The 21,666-nt window shown below is 42.7% G+C and overlaps 1 protein-coding gene across 2 annotated transcripts in view; it reads left to right on the top strand.

Annotated features, from left to right (window-relative positions):
* The first annotated feature begins 3,203 nt into the window (after window positions 1–3,203).
* Window positions 3,204–21,666, top strand: part of ITPKB (inositol-trisphosphate 3-kinase B) — a 74,562-nt gene continuing 56,099 nt past the window's right edge. The window contains exons 1-2 of one of the 2 annotated variants that reach the window (XM_069954929.1): window positions 3,204–3,281; window positions 15,911–17,228. In XM_069954929.1, coding sequence (XP_069811030.1) covers window positions 16,056–17,228 — 1,173 coding nt within the window. In that variant the 5' untranslated portion in view covers window positions 3,204–3,281; window positions 15,911–16,055. Of the gene's footprint in view, window positions 3,282–11,196; window positions 11,519–15,910; window positions 17,229–21,666 lie in introns of those variants that run through there. The other variant, XM_069954928.1, reaches the window with a different exon arrangement.

Raw genomic sequence — 21,666 nt, 5'->3', positions numbered from 1 at the left:
AGTTGGATAAAGCCCTAAGGCTATGTGGAAATCATGGATATAGTCATTGGCTGTATCCATGTTTTCCAGACAACCTTAGAGCTTTATCCAAGTTCAGCAGCCACCGCTAATCAAATGCCGAAAGTTTGGGTTTGGATCGACTCGAACCCGGTTTGCTCATCTCTACTGTCTACCTGACATTTGATGTCTGTCTACAGTATTATGTGTGATCCAGATAATTCTTGGTGCCCAAAGGTCCTTGGGAAAAATGTGGAGGTATTTATGTCTGATGTAAAGGAAACCCTTAAAGTTTTCTTAAAGGAAATATCCAGGATTAAAGGACATTGCTGCTTTCTTCCAAAAGCATCACCTGTTCTCAGGTTAAAGTGACACTGCTCCGTAAGCCACGCCACTCTGTGAGGCCATCACTGTCTAGGCCCTGCCCCCTCAGCGGCCATTGTAATGGTACGACCTAAAGGGGTGGGGCCTAGACCTCTAGGCCAGCCCATTCCAACGGCCATCGAGGGGACGGAACCCCTTTGCCATTTAACAGCAAATAATTACCGTTGTTTTAAAACACCAGCCTTTGTTTTGAATGGCGGCCATCCACTCAATTTCAGCAGTGTGTGAACATAGTCTTTCTGTGTTTTCACTCCTGGTGTTGGTTGAAAAATGCTGACCAAAATACTGAGGTATAATACTGTGTGAATTTAGCCTCAAAAAAGTAGAGTTGCAACTATTGGTTTCAATGAAACTGAGCTGGAATACCCCACAGAAACTGAGGACAGGGATGGTGCTGTTTCTGGAAGAAGCAGCTTAATTTTTCTGATCCTAGATAATCCCTTTAAAGGGATTGTCTTGTAAGGCAATCACTGTACAAGTGTCCAGCTATGAGAAAATAAAGACAACGTTGTGGGAGATCATGTACCTAGAAACTTCTATGAACTGTAGTGGAAATAGTCCTGGTTAGGGATGGTCCGAAACAAGTTTGGTTCGGGTTCGTACGAACCCAAACCCTCTGCAACGATTCCCGCTGTCTGCCCGCTCCGTGGAGCGGGCGGATCCAGCGGGAGGACCGCCTGGAAAACTGGGATACAGCCATAGCCATAGGCTGTATCCCAGTTTTCCAGGCGTTCCTCCAGCTGTATCCGCCCGCTCCACGGAGCGGGCAGACAGCGGGAATCTACTGCCGAGCGTTCGGGTTCATACGAACCTGAACCTCGCCAGGTTCGGACCATCCCTAGTCCTGGTGTATTAGATACATTAAAGGGGTTATCCAGCGCTACAAAAACATGGCCACTTGTCTCTAGTTTAGGTGTGGTTTGCAATTAAGCTCCATTTACTTCAATGGAACTGACTTACAAAACCCCACCCAAACTGGAGGCAAGAGAGGGTCTGTCTCTAGAAAAAAGTGGCCATGTTTTTGCAGCGCTGGATAACGCCTTTAAAATGACATTAATTGTAATACTAAATTTCACCAGTAGTGGCCACTGCAGGGAAAATGTCCAGCTACAGGTTCCCCCATACCAGCAGCAATTATCTGAAGTTCAGTGTGGGCCCCAATGCAAAATCGGTGATGGCATCCCCACATCCTGTCTCCTAAGACTCATGTTATGGAACATCGGGCTGAATTCCACTGTACAAGTCAGTGTATGGAAACAGCTACATTAACTCCCAGACCCACAAAACCCTATCTGTGTGTTCCGGCTCTATATACTCCAACTTGTATGGGAGAAAGGAGGAGGGTGTAGCTAAATTACACAAAGTTCCCACATGTCTGGCCAAAATTTAGATGAATATGGATTTCAATACATGTTACATATTCAAGGCCAAATTGAAGTGATTTCACAGTCAGAAAATATAAGTCTACCAAGCTGCAAATACCCAGGTTGTACCAGCATGTCCATATTACTATATACCATATACCAGCTGTACATATATAATTATATACAGGAGTTACCCAGGTTATAGCAGCTGTACATATATAATTATATACAGGAGATGTATAACTTATACCAGCTGTACATATATAATTATATACAGGAGATACCCAGGTTATGGCAGCTGTACATATATAATTATATACAGGAGATCCCCAGGTTATACCAGCTGTACATATTCAATTATAAACAGGAGATCCCCAGGTTATACCAGCTGTACATATTCAATTATAAACAGGAGATCCCCAGGTTATACCAGCTGTACATATTCAATTATATACAGGAGGTACCCAGGTCATACCAGCTGTACATATATAATTATATACAGGAGATCCCTAGGTTATACCAGCTGTACATATATAATTATATACAGGAGTTACCCAGGTTATACCAGCTGTACATATATAACAATATACAGGAGATACCTGCATTATACCAGCATGCTCCATGTCACTATATACAGGAGATCCCCAGGTTATACCAGCTGTACATATATAATTATATACAGGATATCCCCAGGTTATACCAGCTGTACATATATAATTATATACAGGAGATCCCCAGGTTATACTAGCTGTACATATATAATTATATACAGAATATACCTATGTTATAGCAGCTGTACATATATAGTTATATACAGAAGATACCCATGTTATAGCAGCTGTACATGTATAATTATATACAGAAGATACCCATGTTATAGCAGCTCTACATATATAATTATATACAGAAGATACCCATGTTATAGCAGCTGTACATATATAATTATATACAGGAGTTACCCAGGTTATACCAGCTGTACATATATAACTACCGTTTATACCATGGCAGCACTATACACAAGGCTTTGTACAGTGATGAACCCTCTTCAGCACTTGTTATGAGTTAACACTTCTCTGTCCTATAAACAGTGTGGAGTGCCCGGCATTCATCATATATACCATAATAGTGGTACTTAGGGGAAGACATACAGATAGTATCACGCATAATAAAATGATGTGTGATTGTATCCCACATTCTAAGCTTAGATATACCAAATTAGCAAATAGTATCACCTAGGAAAGGCTTAGATACCCCAACACAGAAAATTGTATCACACGTTAGGCTCAGATACCCCAGTACAGCAAACAGTATCAAGCATGAAAAGCTGAACTATCTTGCCCTGCTCAGAGTATCACACATGATGGTCTTAGATACAGCAGCTCAGCATGGCATTCCTTGGATAATGTCTTAAATGTTGGCAGTAATAAAAAACCAATTACATTGTCTCTTCTCTTTTAAAGGAAAGAAAACATCTCTCCGGGATGCGGTGGAGCCGGAGGCACGGGGCTGGCCCTCGCTCACATCCGCAGACCACAGGTAATTATTTTCTTAGGCAAGAGACGTCTTCACTTACAAGTTCTTGCATATCTTTCTTGTGTTCTCCTTAGAAATAGGAAACCTCCGCAGGACTAAGTGTCGTGGGATCCAGTGTGCACATAGGGTTAATCCGCCGCACACGCTCGCACACCAATACCTAATTTGGTTTGGGTTTGTATAAATTTGTCTTAATTTAGATGATGGCAGCTATGCCCCACACCCGCCTGGTAACCACCAACATGGGATCTGGGCGAGCTCGCCAAATTCAATTACATGGCTGCCTGGCGGCTATTAATACTAAGAGCAGGGCTGTATATAAAGAGTATGTTGGAATGCATGTTGCAGGGCTTACATCTTTAACCCCCTAAGACCCTATGACGTACTAGTATGTCATGGCCATGTGAAGGAGGTGTGGAGCTGGCTCAGGACACTGTGGGTGATGACTGTTAACTGCAGATGACACCCACAGCCAAGCAGAATCAGAGATACCTCCCATTCCTTCCATTTAGCTCCCTAGATGCCACAGTCAATAGAAACCATGATATCTAGATGGTAAGAACCCCAATGGCTCCCCCAATCATTATGCAATCACAGTCGGACATTGGGTTGTCATGACAACCAGAGGCTTTATGATAGTCTCCATGTAATAGTACTCCTATAACACCCTGCCAGAGGCCAGAGGTAAGCTATAATAAAAGATTGGTAAAACTATGGCATACCGTAATATAATATAATTGCAGTGTACTGCAGAAGCGTTCACATACAGCCATATAAAAGTATTATTATTGCAGTGTACTGTAGAAGTGATCAAGCCAACCCATACAACAATATATTAGCACACATTAGTATTCCAGTGTACTGTAGAAGCGATTAAGCATACACATAAGCAATATAATAGGATACATTAGTATTGCAGTGTACTGTAGGAGCAATCAAGCAATCACATACACAATATAATAGTATACTTTAGTATTGCAGTGTACTGTAGAAGATATAAAGAGATCACATACAGCGATATAATAGTATGAGTATTGCAGTGTACTGTGGAAGTGATCAAGTGATTACATGTTGCCATAAGACACAGGTGGTTATACAGGCATGATGGTAATTGTGGTTCTACAGCTGGAGTTTTGACCCCTGTGTCCTAGAGGGCGTTTCTATCATTGGTATTGTGTAAAATATCACTTTGCCAGTTTGCCATGCGGACTTTATATATGTTTCAATATGGAAATGTAATAACAGAAAATAATTTCCCATTTTATTATTATAAGAGAATCTTGCAATCTTGCAGTTTCTACTCATGCCCAACTTGGTGCGTACACACTGAGTAAAACAGGCGCAGTTCTGTGGTGGAGCCCCCTGCCTCGGGCTCCGCTTGGAATCCCGCCTGCCTTATTGTGTCAATGGGGTGACTCGCGCGCCTCCACTCTCCGCACAAAGAATTGACATGAATATTTTTCAATTATATTTTGTGAGGTGCAGTCTGGTTGTTTGAACTTGGTCGCTGTTTTTCTATGCATTGTATAGGAGTTGTGTTGACTAGCACTCCCCGTTTATTGGTTTGTGGTGCCAGACCATTTATTATAATCTATGTCAATTCTTTGAGCAAAAAGCGGCGGAGAGCGGAGACGCGCGAGGCATCCCATTGACACACTAAGGCAGTCCCCGCTGTGGAATTCAGCCTATTTTACTTAGTGTGAACATACCCTAAAACTAAGCTGAGACTTCTTGTTTTATCAGTGATGATAAGGAGGAGGCTGCTGGAAAGGCTGATCTGTATTACAGTGATGAAGCATTGCAATAGATGAAGCTCACAGCTCAGCCCCCTCCCCATGAAATTACCTCTTCAACTGGTGTCAGAAAGTTATACAGATTTGTAAATTTCTTCTTAAAAAAAAAAAATTTTTACAGTCTTCCAGTACTTTCTAGGAGAATTTGCTGCTGCTTTGGACAGAGATGGAGGCAGAGAGCACTGTGTCAGCCTGGAAAGAATACACCACTTCCTGCAGGAAAGACTTGATTTATTAAAGTTGATTACTAACTTTTTTTTATTTAACATTTTTCCATCTCATTTTTAATTTTTCTTTAAACATATTTTGATTTAATAACTTTTTCTCTCCAAAGTATTCCTTTAAATTAAAAATTACAATAGAAAACAATTCTACTGAAGCAGACCAAGATCCTCTGTGTCACTTTTCTTCCGGACAGCCGTCCATACATCATAGCTATGTAACTATGACAGGAAGCTGGCAGGATTGTGAATGCAGCTTTGGCTGTGATTAGAGTGTAGCACACAATGTAATGTGTCATTTGAATAATTTTTTGTAATTTTTACAGAAATTGAATGCTCCTTTATTCCCCACTAAACATTCCCATTATAATTTTTCCTCGGTGTCGTACCGTCTCCCGTTCCCGCCGGCCGTGCCCTGACTGTTCATTTGCTCTAAATAAATACAAGCAGAACACACAAACAAGCTGTGTTTGTTTTCTACCTTCTGTTGCTTTTCTTATACAGCAACGACCATATGTATACAGTGTGTGCGGTGTAATAGCCGGCTCGGTATCCATTCACACCGACCTGTGTTATGGCACATCTGCCATACAGACACTCTTAGCAGACAATGTATCCCCGGTTCTACAAAACTACACAGATCACCTTCCTTCACGACCATAATCCTCCCTATAGTCCATACAATAAGCAAACAACATAAAGACTTAAAGGGACACTCCACCTTTCAAGAGCAGTTGACACCTTTCCACCACCAGTATGTAGAGGAGGAAGTGAGTGCCGACCTGTCATGTCATCAGTCACTTCCTCCTTGTTCCCCAGTTGTTGTCTGTGCTATTACTCACACAGACATCAAATGGAGAGGAATGGGGGGGACCATGGGGAGCAGTGGGAGGGTCTGCCTGCACAATCCTTAGATCGTTCGGGTGGCCCATTCAAATGAGTGGTGGTCTGCTGCCTCCACTCCTATTGCTTAGACCAGCAGACTGTTGCTATTGTGATTGTTTTGAGAGGTCATGTGTAAAAACCATGATCAGCTGACATTGTGCATGTCAGCTGATCATTGACCAGAGTGGCTGGTAATCGGCCGATAATTGTTTGGTGTAATAGGGCCCTAAGGCAATGGGGGAGATTTATCAAACATTGTGTAAAGTGAAACTGGACCAGTTGCCCCTAGCAACCAATCAGGTTCCACTTTTCATTCCTCACAGACTCTTTTGAAAATGAAAGGTGGAATCTGATTGGTTGCTAGGGGCAACTGGGCCAGTTTCACTTTACACCATGTTTGATAAATCTCCCCCTATGTTCCTATGTTTTTTCGGGTAAAATAATGGCCATTGTTTTTAAAATTACAGGGGGAGATTTATCAAACATGGTGTAAAGTGAACCTGGCTCAGTTGCCCATAGCAACCAATCAGATTCCACCTTTCATTTTCCAAAGAGTCTGTGAGGAATGAAAGGTGGAATCTGATTGGTTGCTAGGGGCAACTGAGCCAGTTTCACTTTACACCATGTTTGATAAATCTCCCCCACAGTTCTTATTTTATAATGGTGGCCGTAAATAATGGTCATCATCATACCTCCCAACTTTTGCAAAGAGCAAAGAGGGACATGCGCGCCGTGGTCTCCTTAGCCACGCCCTCATAGCGACCCTCCATAGCCACGCCCCCATAGCGACCCTCCATAGCCACGCCCCCATAGCAACCCTCCATAGCCACTCCCCTACAGTCACCACATGCTGCTGACTGAATAGTGCCCTATACAGTATCCAATCCCGCCAAAAATGCCCTATATAGTATCCAATCCCCCATTATAGTGCCCCACATAGTATCCAATGCCCCCATATAGTGCCCCACATAGTATCCAATCCCCCACATAGTGCCCCACATAGTGTCCAATCCCCCACATAGTGTCCAATCCCCATATAGTGCTCCAGGAGCTGCTGGGACCGGAGGACAGGTGAGTTACTGGTTTATTGTTTTTTCGCTGGGGCCACATATAATGCGGGACACTGGGGGCCGTTTCGGGACCGCGGGACAGCACCCCGAAAACGGGACTGTCCCGCGAAATCCGGGACGGTTGGGAGGTATGCATCATTATTATTAACGGCCATTATAATCAAACAACAGCTGTTTTTTTTGCCTACAAAAAGACATTGTGGGAACATAGCCTTAGAATTGCACAATGTTTTCTTCTCCGATCACATTGAGGCTATGTTCGCACAACGTCTTTGCTTTGGCCGTTTTGCGGCCATTGCGCTTCTGTTATTTGTCACTACATTATGATGATCCAATAAAAATGGCCGTTGTTTTGATGGTGTGTGAACATAGCCTAAAAGCTACATTTGCTGGTTTCCTGTTGAGAGAGCGGTGCATTGTGGGAGTTCTGATGGCAGATGCAAATTAGACATAAGCTTTCAGGTCCCATGTCTGACAGTGGGTGGAGCCAAATGTTGTTTTTTGTTAGGGCAAAGAGGAGGACTTGAGTTGGGAAAAGAGCTTAGAGAGGCCCAAGATGGTGTGAACAGATGGGCAAAAGGGGATAAAAAGGCCATTGAGGTTGAAAAAGCTGCGCAAATGGGCTCCGGTGGGTAGGAGGGAAGGGCAAGGAGGATGGAAAAGAGCTGAAGCAGCGTGAAGAGATGCAATAGAAAATGGCCTTATGGCGGCTGCTTCTCCTGTAGACCAGTTCATTCGGAGCTCCAGAATATTTGTTGACCCCCCTCCATACAAAATCTGCATCGTATAACTAGAAAAGTCAACTGTATACTTCTATATAATAGTCCTATACACAGAAGTACAAAACTGGAGAGGGGAATAGATGTCAGTGGGGTATATGTGACTAAGGGCAAATAATAAGTAAACAGTATAAAGGGGAACACCCCGTGTAAGGCACAGCTACATATATATTCCCCACTGACATCTATTCCCCTCCCCAGTTTTGTACTTCTGTGTATCTCATGGTGATAATTATGTAATTTATTATTGATTAAAATAAAGAAATATTTTTTATTCACTGATTAGTTCTGCAATTTTTTCTTTGGTTGATATTTAATATTTGAATTGCAAACGCATTATTTTGTGGCAGACTTTTTTTAGGGTTTCTTTTTTAGTCCTATAGTTACTATAACAATTATACAAAGAACACATATTTAAAGTGACACTGTCACCCCCTTTTTACATTCTGACTTCTCTTCATAGATGTAAAGGGTAAATTTAGTAGATTTTGTACCTTATTTTATATCATACGTCATGCTGATTGTTCAAGTAAAAAGTGATGTTTTATCAACTGCAGATTGTGCTAAATAGGCGGGGCTTCATGGCAACAGTGTCACTTAGCCCCGCCCACCATGCCACTGTTGGTCCCGCCCCTCCATCACATCATAGGCACATAGGCCCTGCCCCCCTCACCAACCATTGGAACAGGCTGGCCTAATGGTCTAGGCCCCACCCCCTCTAGTTTGGCCCATACCTATGGACATCGAGGAGGTGGGGCCTATGTGCTGATGACGTCACGGAAGGGCAGTACCAATGGCGCTGTGGGCAGGGCTGAGTGACGCTGTTGCTGTGAAGCCCCGCCCACTTAGCACAATCTGCAGTTAATAAAAGATCACTTTTTACTTGAACAAGCACCATGACGTATGAGATAAAATAAGGTACAAAAACTGCTAAATTTACCCATTACATCTATGAAGAGAAGTCAGAATGTAAAAAGGGGGCGACAGTGTCGCTTTAAATGTATCACCATACATATTACCTCCATACTGTTACTAAACAAAACTGTCATTCGGTTACTTGAGCATGGAGTTTGATGAGATACAGATGTTCCTGCTACTGTACATACATCCTGTCAAGATTACATTCACTACAGGAGCAGCAGTATATATTGTAGTAAGGGGCCATATATACACTGTATTCATAGCCCTAAAGGGGGCTATCAGAGGTGAGATATTCATCTCGCCTCATGGCAGATGCAACCCTATCCATAAAATAAAAAGCATTCTCAGATAGTGTTGGTGCAATGGTATTACAAGTAATAGGCTTAGATACAACAGCTTAGTAGTATCTCACATGATGGACTTAGATACGCCAGCTCAGCAGGCAGTAACTCACATATTGAGCTGAGATACATACATGATAAACTAAGGTACCAGAGCTAAGCAAACGATATCACATATGATATGCTGAGATACATAGCTCAGCAGACTGTATCTTATATTCGCAGATTTGGCCACACCAGCTTATCAAACAACATCATACATGATTGGCTCAGATACACAAGCAAATCAAACAGTATCACACAAGACAGGTTCAGATACACCAGCTTAGCAGGCAGTATCACACATAATAGGATCAGATACACAAGTTCCGCAGGCAGTATCACACATGACATGCTGAGAAGCACCATCTTAGCAGACAATACCACACATGATAGGCTTAGATACATCAACACATTAGGCAGTATTGCGCAAAATAAGCTCAGCTACGACACAGTATGATACATGCTCAGATATATAAGCTCAGCAGGCAGTATCACACATGATAGACTCAGATGAAAAAGCTCAGCAGGCAGTGTTAAATATAATAGGCTTAGATACACAAGCTCAGCAGGCAGTATCAAACATGATAAACTCAAATACAAAAGCTCAGCAGGCAGTATCACACATGATAAACTCAAATACAAAAGCTCAGCAGGCAGTATTAAATATGATAGGCTTAGATACACAAGCTCAGCAGTCAGTATCACACATGATAGACTGAGATAAAAAAGCTCAGCAGGCAGTATTAAATATGACAGGCTTAGATTCACAAGTTCAGCAGGCAGTATCACACATGATAAACTCAGATTTACAAATTTAGCAGGCAGTATCAATAAAGATAAGCTCAGATACAAAAGCTCAGCAGGCAGTATCATTAAAGATAAACTCAGATACAAAAGCTCAGCAGGCAGTATCACACATGATAGGGTCAGATAAAAAAGCTCAGCAAGCAATAACAAACTTGATAGGCTCAGATACAAAAGCTCAGCAAGCAATATCACACATGATAGGCTCAGATACAAAAGCTCAGCAAGCAGTATCACACATGATAGGGTCAGATAAAAAAGCTCAGCAAGCAATAACAAACTTGATAGGCTCAGATACAAAAGCTCAGCAAGCAATATCACAGATGATAGGCTCAGATACCAAAGCTCAGCAGACAGCATCAAACTTTATAGGCTCATATACAAAAGCTCAGCAGACAGCATCAAACATTATAGGCTCAGGTACATAATATACAAACTCAGCAAGCAGTATCACACATGATAAGCTCAGATACAAAAGCTCAGCAGGCAGCATCACACATGATAGGCTCAGATACACAATATACAAGCTCAGCAGGCCTTATCACACAGAATAGGCTCACGCACACAACCTTAGCAGACGGTATTACATGTAGATGGATATCCTTAGACATATGTGGTTAATGTACAGTATTACCCATAATACCCTACAGCACAGTACCATATATCCTAGCTATAGATACTCTATTTCTGCAGAGTGTATCACCCATGATAGCCTTAGATACACTGATTCTGCAGACAGTATGACATATGAAAGGCTTAGCTCAGTAGAGAGTATCACCCTCTACAGACTTAGATACGCCTCTTCAGTGACACCCTATCCCTGGAGATGATTATATAATGTCACGGTGCATTATAACCTTATATAACTTCTTTTGTTATTTTGTTATAACCCCCATGTGTCCCTGTGAGCCCATGCCAGGGAGCCCCCCCAGGCGGCCATTCATCCCATTCTCTCCTCTCCCTATCCATGGGGCTGGTGTGTCCTCCTCTGCATCCCAGCGATTGGATGGGAGAGGAGAGAAAAGAGGTGTGCGGGCGCCCAGGCGCAGGCAGTGGAGGGTGGCAGAGCTGCAGTGTGGCTGACAATGGAAACTTTCTCAGTTCCCCCAGTACAAGGAAGCTTGTTGAGCTGAGTTCAGCCCCAGACAAACTACACAACTTCCTTCCTGCTACATAGTTTTACATTGCACATTGAACAAACACTGCAGGGAGGCACAAAGACAGCCAGCGAGCGGCTGCTCCTCCACATCTAAGGACCCTGGGGCTGGATTCTCCCTCCACAACCGTCTCCTTGCAGAAGGAAAGGCGTCTTCTGCCCAGGAAACCCACAAGGAGAAAGAGCCGGGGACCAGGGATCAGCCCCTCCAAGTGGGGTCTGCCACAGGTAAGGTGTATCACACTCTGCGTTTAGATACATGTACAGTGTGCAGATGTGGGGTGGTCTCAGGGTATGGTATAAGCGGCGGGTGCCCTGCATGGGCAGATATCTGGCAATATATGGCACGTACTTATTTGCCTGATTTAATCGCCCAATGGCAAAATCGTAATCTGGCGATCAAATCGTTTTTCTTTCTATCGATAAGAGCCAAAGGATATACAAGGTTTCCATGTATGGAGAGACTCATTAGGTACGGTGCAATAGCAGATAGGATTACAACTCCCATCATTTTATAAAGCTGTGCGCGGACCATAACCTGCCTTTATAGTATTTCCCAATTTATATCCATGATCCAAGTCTGTCGCCTTAGTGGGGTTGGACCGGACTTTATCTTATATATATATATATATATATATATATATATATATATATGGAATTGCTACTTGAGCTATTTCCCTGTGTACTTTGTATAGTGTAGAATCGTATGTACTGTAGGGAACCTGTACAGTAATTATAATGTATATGATCACAGGTCGCTGCCGTCGCTATGAATGGATATAGATTTGCAGTGCAGTTTCATTGGGACAATTGCATAAGTAACAATTCAATTCTCCAACCAAAGGCTTTGTAGCTGTTGCAAAGCTACAACTCCCAGCAGCATGCCATAACAACCTGAAGCTGACAGTTGGGAGTTGTAGTTCTTCCACAGCTGCAGAGCCGCTGGTTGGGGAACACTTATTTATAGGCTGAGGGGGCACCCATGCACGCACAGCTCACAATCTAATACCATCACTACAGCATTGTGAATTTGTTTCCGTCCATTCAGCAGGAAAAAATAAAAACCTTAATTTTGTTTAAATTAGTAGTTTTGCAGAAGCTGGAGAGCCGCAGGTCAATGGGGTGTGATGGGAGTTGGAGTTTTTCCACTTTTAGAGAGTAACGACATGTTCTTAGGGCATGATGGTAGATGTAGTTTTGCAGCACTTGGAGAGTCACAGGTTGTTAGGATGTGATGGGAGCTCCAGTTTTGCAACAATTTAAGATTTCTATGTTAGGGCATGCTAGGAGTTGTAGTTCTGCAGCCGTTGGAGAGACACAGGTTGATACGGCATGCTGATGGGAGTTTTAGTCTTCAAACATCTGTAGATACACAGGTTTTAGGGTATGATGTGAGTTGTAGTATTGCCACAGGGAATAGACAGCATTATAGAGTTAGGATTCATATATGGTAGGATAAATTACCAGCTGTCAGTCGGGGAGCAGGACACTAGAATCCACCTTGTTGATGGCTGCACTACAATACCTGGTGGTGACCTTTAGTATATGGATAAACTAAGCAGTGACATGACAACATGAGTCGCCTTCAGGGACAACGAGGGGTGGGATCCTCCTAATGTCAACCAGAGGATCGCTGCTTCGCAGGTAACGGGTGACACATTGTTATGTCAGTATACACAGCGCAGGTCAGGCAATGCTACTGAAAGCCATGAAAGACCAAACCCTTAAAATATAAAGATGTCTCTGAAAATAGGGGGCACAAACATAATGCTACAGTAACTGCAGGCTCTGTGAGCAGATGTGCTGTACAGGACCCCAAAATGGAGTGTCCATTGACTGTGGCGGGCGTAGTGTCATGGTTCCCTCACTGGGCTCACAGGGCTCTCTATCATGATCATCATAAAGAAGGGCATCCATCAATACTTTTGACATGTCAGTTCTTATGGCGGAATGCGGAATCAGACAGCCCATAGTACGGTGTCTATAGAGCCGGCGGAAAGGCGCACGTCTGCGAGCGCGTACAGCCGTCGGAATTCCGCGGAGTTTATACCTGTGAAAATTACGTAGTGTGAACCCACCCTAACAACCCCCCCACATGTGCACACTTCTAGTGTGCAAGTTTATATTATAGAATAAATAACAAAAACAATAGTAATCATAATTAATAATAATATAATAATCTATGCACAATACCGCCCCTAACAGAACTATACTAAGCCCCTGGCCCGGCTGTAATTCTCACACCAAATAAACAAATAGGACCAAAATGACGGTTTGCTTAATAAATCCGTCGGTTGTTGCGGGTTTTAAAGGACACACCCACAACACGCCCACTTGTAGGGTTTTTGGATAAAAATGACAAGTTGTCAGGTTATTTGTCGGGTTGTGTCACACACCTTTAGTAAATATGTGAGAACACTGAACCAACAGGGAAATTGGACAAAAACCCATCAATTTTTTGACAGGAACACATTAGTAAATCAGCCCCATTGTGCCCAACATCATAAACAAACCAACACTCTAATAACATATACAAAAATAAATATAAATATAAACATTATAAATATATACAAATAAACACACACTAATAATATATACAAAACAATATAACAAACACACATAGCAAACCACACTAAGGCTTTTCAGCCCCACACACATCCCTAAGTTCAGTGCCCTATATGCCTGTATACAGCACAAAACAAAAGACTAATGTGTCAGCATTATTATTCTCCAGAGCTGCACTCACTATTGTGCTGGTGTGGTCACTGTAAACTTACATTACTTATTCTGTACTGATCCTGAGTTACATCCTGTATTATACTCCAGAGCTGCACTCACTATTCTGCTGGTGGGGTCACTGTATACATACATTACATTACTTATCCTGTACTGATCCTGAGTTACATCCTGTATTATACTCCAGAGCTGCACTCACTATTCTGCTGGTGGGGTCACTGTGTACATACATTACATTACTTATCCTGTACTGATCCGGAATGACATCATGTATTATACTCCAGAGCTGCACCCACTATTTGGCTGGTGAAGTTACTGAAATGGGTCCCTTCACCACATTGCACCCATTGTTATCCAATGCTGTTGCTGATGCCCTGTGCCTGGTAAATGTTGTGACCTCCTTGTGCCCATCAGGATTTTTACTGCCTGATCCTTCTATTTCTGGTTCACAACCCATTCATGTATCCCAGTAGTATTGGAGGATTTTGTTTATGCGGCTGATGCCAGCTGCCGGGGGAATTCCCTGTCTATCCCAGCCCTGGACAGTGTACGGATAATTCTCTGCATTACAAACATTGCCGCCTTGTGCGGAGCGATCACCTGTTGCTAAAACTGGTTCTTCATAATACCAGGGCTGGAGAGGTGCCAGACGTCAGGTCTTCCTCCTGTGACTGATGAGCTGGTAGATGGGCCATCTGTTATAGTGTATTACATGCACCAGTGCCGCCACATCCTCGGGTCCTGCATGTGATCAGAAGTATGTACATCACCTAATATTACGTCTAGGTTGTGTAATAAAAAGTAATGGCGCCATATAACTAATTGTGTCGTGATTTTTAAAGGACAATCCTAAAAACCACTAAGCTGGTTAGGCTTTGTTCACACTAGCAAGTTTTACATCTCTTTGATAGCAGATGTAGCAGAGGTTGCTGACTATAGTCCAGATTTTCCCGGGACAATTCCAAGGATCGTCCCACTCTAGTGGGCGTATCCATTTGGAGGACAGCGCCAGGGGCGGGGCTTATATGTAAAAAAAAAAATCTGATTATAAGATCAAAAATTTTAGATGTAGGCAAGTATAACATATGGAATCTACCCCAAAAAAGGAGTTGCCTTGCCATTCATTTTGATATGGTGACATAACGATTTAACGATTGTCAAAAATTAGTTCTAAAATAAATTATTGTAATAATTTGTAGAATTTTCTGCAATATGTACCTTAAAGGCAATCTGTAATGCTTAATGAGTGTGTGATCGAGCAGCATCCTGGTATAGGGCAGGAGGAGCTGAGCAAATTAATATATAGTTCTGTGGGGAAAGATTCTGTATACCTTGTCATTTATTAACTTAAACCACTACTCTTTTTGGGTTTAGGAGTCCAGTGGGCGGTCCTACTTAGTGAGGACTGGCCATTAAACTCTGCCTTCTATATATTTACCTACAAAACTATATTTCAATCTGCTCACCTCCTCCGGCTCTATAACGTAACGTGGCAAATCAGACATCTTATTTTATGTGACAGATTCCCTTTAAATTGTCCATAATTTTTTTTATTATGGATTTTCGAGGGATACATTTTCCCCCCACTCTGTTTCACAAATATAATCTTATAACAAAAAGGCAAATTGATGGAGAAGTGACTCTCAGAGCCTCGCTCACATTTCTGGGATGGTTCTACAAGCCCGATCTTGTGTCTGACATCATGCCTTGTTTACAATACAGGTTGTAAGTCTTGGGCAGGTATATGCAAAATGGCTTTGTAACATCAGTGTGAACGACAGTCATGAACTTGTCGAGTTGCAGACTGTTCTATGATCTCGAGAGAGAGAGAGAGAGTCCCGCCAAAGTCATTTACATTTGTCTCTTTTTTCTTCTTTTTTACAGCTGATTTTTTTTATGGAGGTCGGGGTCGTCGTCTACTCAACTCTTCAAGCAATGTTAGTGCTGGGGATGAGAAGAAGTCTCGGGGATCTGTGAGTGTGAGCCACTGGTGCCCAGCTCGCTCAGTGTCTTCACTCCTCACAGGACTATGGCTATGTACTGCTATGCCTTGAATAGCTTGGTCATTATGAATAACAACAGTGTGACGAAGACAAGCCAGAGACCAGTGCTGCCAGTGCCCGAGAGACGTAGCACCTACTGTCCACTGTTAGTCCGACCACCACTGCCTCTCCATAGTCCTGGAACCAGCCCCGGCAACTCTCCCAGAAATAACACAACCTCCTTCGTCTTTCCTGAGTCAGGAGAACGCTCCACGTCAAGAAGTCGTAGTCCTAGTTTTAACGGCAGAGATGACCATTCTCCGAGGCTAGCAAGAGTTAGAAGGTGTCCCTCGCCTTTACGGCTTCAAGGCGGGAATGTGGGGGAGGCAGTTTCTGTAATAGATTCACGGTCGGGGTCTTTGTTGGGGATAGGGCATGGCAATGGAACAGGACTTGGGGAAACTGAGGAGAAGAGACGCCTGGCTCAGATACAACGGGAGCTCCAAAATGTTCAGGTCAATCAGGTGGTGGGACTCTTCGAAGCCCATATACAAGCCCAAAACCACCCCGTTTCTCCAGTGCTTAGAAGTCCTCGATTGAGTAGCAGGTCCCCATCACCGCTACGGTTTGGTAAGCGGGAGGATAGTGTGTTTAGTTTTGGTCAAGATAGGGGGCACAAGTCATCTTGCTCCAGTTTGGAAGGAACTTCTACCCCTCCTTCACCTATATCACCATCGGTGGTTCCGGGAACTCCATCAGTGGTTCCAGTATCTCCATTAGTAGCACCAGTATCATCATCATGGGTTCTAGGAGCTCCATCAGTGGTCCCAGTATCATCATCTCGGGTTTTAGGAACTCCATCAGTGGTCCCAGTATCACCATCACTGGACACATATAGAACTTGCGATAGAACCAAATCTGAGCAAAACTTCAACACCTCTTTAGAAGACCCTTCTAAGACCACCCCACCAAGGGTTACTTCTCCAGGACCTATCCCTGCTGTCATAGTCACTGACCATGGGGAAGACTGTGAAGTGGACGGTAATAGCCTCAGCATCAATCCTACTAATCTTCCTAGGAAATTATCTTCATCTTCAGCTTCATCTACGGGCTTCTCGTCTTCATGGGATGAGTCTGAGGACGACGTATCCAGCGATCCTGAAAAATCCCCCGAACACAGCACCCCGTTTCTTCAAACTATTGAGCAGAAGCCAAGAGTGGTAAGTGTTACCTTGTATTGGGGTGCTGCAGTGTCAATGACATTTTATCACCATGAGTTGTTCTTCATGATGTTCTCGGCTCAGCTACATCATACAAATTCAGCTTGGTTATATTTATATATGAAATTACATTTATATTTTTTCTTTTTAAGATTTTTTCCATGTTTGTTCCACAACTGACTTATAATCTGTCATAAATTTATGCAGTATTTTGAATGCGACTCTTTTTCTATGTTTTTATAACTTGTTGGATTATCATGTAACCATCAGCTGTTCCCCAAACTATGGTTCTCCAGCTGTTGCCTTTGGCTGTCTGGGCATGATGGGAGTTGGAGTTGTACAACAGTTGGAGAGCCCATCCTGATCTTCCTGGTTCATGATTGTAACTGTAAAAAGGCTTATACAGAAGGAAGGTGGGGGTAGGGACATAATTTTACATAATATGCAGATTTTATTTAGCCATTCAGGATCTGCAGAAAGCTGAGTGACAACCACCACCGTGTCAGCCAGAAACGTCCTAGAAGAAACGTCTCTAGATTTTGAGAAATTTTTTAAAGGTGCTTTAATAACACAGAGGAAATATGACATAACCTCCTGCTCTCAGCCCTTGCATTAGTTCCACCACACCCAGCTGCATGAACTTCACGTAGTACCCGGGGACCGTCACCCAGAAAACACCACCTTCCTGTAAAGAAGACGTCTTTGCAGAAGTTTATATTAAGTAGTCAAATAGTAACTTGTGACAACAGATCAGTGGTGGTGCGCCACCGTGGCTGTATGATATATGACGTATATGCAGTAAATGCCATCTCAGTGTGAACAGTCACCGACCGCTGACCAAGCAAATCTCATAGCAGTGAATGTCTGCTATGTTTGTCTGTTATGGTGTATGGTTTATGCATCCCATAGTTCTGGTATTTTAATGTTGTATAACCCAGTATGCTTGTGTTATATGGGCACAGTATGCTTGTGTTATATGGGCACAGTATGCTTGTGTTATATTGGCATAGTACGCTTGTGTTATATGGGCACAGTATGCTTGTATTATATGGGCCCAGTATGCTTGTATTTTATGGGTCCAGTATGCTTGTGGTATATGGGCACAGTATGCTTGTGTTATATGGGCACAGTATGCTTGTGTTATATGGGCACAGTATGCTTGTGTTATATGGGCACAGTATGCTTGTGTTATATTGGCATAGTACGCTTGTGGTATATGGGCACAGTATGCTTGTGGTATATGGGCACAGTATGCTTGTGTTATATTGGCATAGTACGCTTGTGTTATATGGGCACAGTATGCTTGTATTATATGGGCCCAGTATGCTTGTATTTTATGGGCCCAGTATGCTTGTGGTATATGGGCACAGTATGCTTGTGGTATATGGGCACAGTATGCTTGTGTTATATTGGCATAGTACGCTTGTGTTATATGGGCACAGTATGCTTGTATTATATGGGCCCAGTATGCTTGTATTTTATGGGCCCAGTATGCTTGTGGTATATGGGCACAGTATGCTTGTGTTATATGGGCACAGTATGCTTGTGGTATATGGGCACATTATGCTTGTGGTATGTGGGCACAGTATGCTTGTGTTATATGGGCACAGTATGCTTGTGGTATATGGGCACAGTATGCTTGTGGTATATGGGCACAGTATGCTTGTGTTATATGGGCACAGTATGCTTGTGGTAAGTGGGCACAGTATGCTTGTGTTATATGGGCACAGTATGCTTGTGTTATATGGGCACAGTATGCTTGTGTTATATTGGCATAGTATTCTTGTGTTATATGGGTATAGTATGCTTGTGTTATATTTATGCTTATGTTATATTGGCACAGTATGCTTGTGTTATATGCATATTTTCATATTCATGTTTCCCAGGGAGCAATGCACCTAGGATTTCACTGCATTGAGCGCTTTACCCGGCAGCCGGCAGTGTTGTTGTTTGGCTGGTCTCCCTGAGATCAGCGATCTGTCTCTCTTATGGCTCTACTAGGCATTGCTCCCACTTATTCAGAATCCTGCTCCACACTGATGAGGGGCAACACCCCAAAACAGCTGTATGTGGATGGATAGCTAGCCTTGGTTTTTCCCTTGTCATTACATTGACTTATGGGGCCACTTAATATGGTGGTTTTGGTGGTTTCCCTACAGGAGCCACCCCTTGGCTGGGTCCTTCCTGGAGGGATATCTGGCTAGTCCTGTGTTTCGAGACTCTTAAATAGGCTCCATGGGCTCTTCTTGTGCATATTCATGTTTCCCAGGGAGCAATGCACCTAAGATTACACTGCATTGAGCGCTTTAACCGGCAGCCGGCAGTGTTATCGTTTGGCTGGTCTCCCTAAGATCAGCGATCTGTTTCTCTGTTATATGGCCACAGTATACTTGTGTTATATGGGCACAGTATACTTGTGTTATATGGGCATAGTATAGCTGTACTGTGTAGTGTACAGTTTTTGCATTGTATTGTTTTGATAATTTAGCAGTTATATAGTGATACTATTGGAAAAGATTATGGCGTATTTGAGCATTGTAAGGCTTTGTTACTGGAACTATGTTATTGGAACAGTATATGGTATATAGTTTCAGCACTGTATAACTGTAGCACATGATATGGCAGAGCTATAGGGACACAGTATGGCATTTAGCTTAGACAACTTGAAGTTTTTGTATTTGGGCATTGTATGGCTTTGTTATATGGGTACAGTACGATAGAATCCTTTCGGCCCAGTATGGTGTATAGTTTATGTACTAGAAAAGTCTGGTATTTTTTGTTGTATGGCTAAATTTTATCGATTTGGTGTATAGACATAGTATGGCATATACACTCACCGGCCACTTTATTAGGTACACCATGCTAGTAACGGGTGGTCTTCTGCTGCTGTAGCCCATCTGCCTCAAAGTTCGAGGTACTGTGCGTTCAAAGATGCTCTTCTGCCTACCTTGGTTGTAACGGTTGGCTATTTGAGTCACTGTTGCCTTTCTATCAGCTCGAACCAGTCTGCCCATTCTCCTCTGACCTCTGGCATCAACAAGGCATTTCCGCCCACAGAACTGCCGCTCACTGGATGTTTTTTCTTTTTCGGACCATTCTCTGTAAACCCTAGAGATGGTTGTGCGTGAAAATCCCAGTAGATCAGCAGTTTCTGAAATACTCAGACCAGCCCTTCTGGCACCAACAACCATGCCACGTTCAAAGGCACTCAAATCACCTTTCTTCCCCATACTGATGCTCGGTTTGAACTGCAGGAGATTATCTTGACCATGTCTACATGCCTAAATGCACTGAGTTGCCGCCATGTGATTGGCTGATTAGAAATTAAGTGGTAACGTGCAGTTGGACAGGTGTACCTAATAAAGTGGCCGGTGAGTGTAGTTTAGGCATTGTATAGGTATGTTATATGGGCACCCTATGGTATATACTTTTCATAATGGTTCTGTTATATGAGCACTTTATGGTGTATAGTTTTCTTATTGGTTTTGTTATATGAGCACGGTATGGCTAAGTTACATGGCCACAGTGTAGCTATGTTATATGGGCACAATATGGCTGTCTTATATGGGCACGGTATGGCTATGTTACATGGACATAGTATGGCTATGTTATATGGGCACTATATGGCTATGTTATATGGGCACGGTATGGCTATGTTACATACACATAGTATGGCTATGTTATATGGGCACTATATGGCTATGTTATATGGGCACGGTATGGCTATGTTACATAGACATAGTATGGCTATGTTATACGGGCACTATATGGCTGTGTTATATGGGCACGGTATGGCTATGTTACATAGACATAGTATGGCTATGTTATATAGGCACTATATGGCTGTGTTATATGGGCACGGTATGGCTATGTTAAATAGACATAGTATGCCTATGTTATACGGGCACTATATGGCTGTGTTATATGGGCACGGTATGGCTATGTTACATAGACATAGTATGGCTATGTTATATGGGCACTATATGGCTGTGTTATATGGGCATGGTATGGCTATGTTAAATAGACATAGTATGCCTATGTTATATGGGCACTATATGGCTATGTTATATGAGCACGGTATGGCTATGTTACATAGACATAGAATGGCTATGTTATATGGGCACTATATGGCTATGATATATGGGCACAGTATGGCCATGTTATATGGACACTGTATAGTGCTCAGTTTATATACTGTAATGTACTGTCATATGTGCACTGTATGGCTGTGTTATATGGGAATAGTGTAGTATAGCTGTATTGGAGTATGGAGTATAGTTTTTTTTTTACTGCTTCTGTTACATGGACACAGCATGGCTATGTTATATGGGCACAATTTGGCATGGCTATATTATATGGATATGGAATCACACTATTATTAGGAAGATGTTTGTTTTGTCCAGAGGACCCCAGACCGTAGTTAAGCCCTGTCTGAATG

Source organism: Dendropsophus ebraccatus, chromosome 15 (genome assembly GCF_027789765.1).
Source record: "Dendropsophus ebraccatus isolate aDenEbr1 chromosome 15, aDenEbr1.pat, whole genome shotgun sequence".
Classification (NCBI taxonomy): Eukaryota; Metazoa; Chordata; class Amphibia; order Anura; family Hylidae; genus Dendropsophus; species Dendropsophus ebraccatus.
This window is presented reverse-complemented; position numbering and strand designations above follow the sequence as displayed.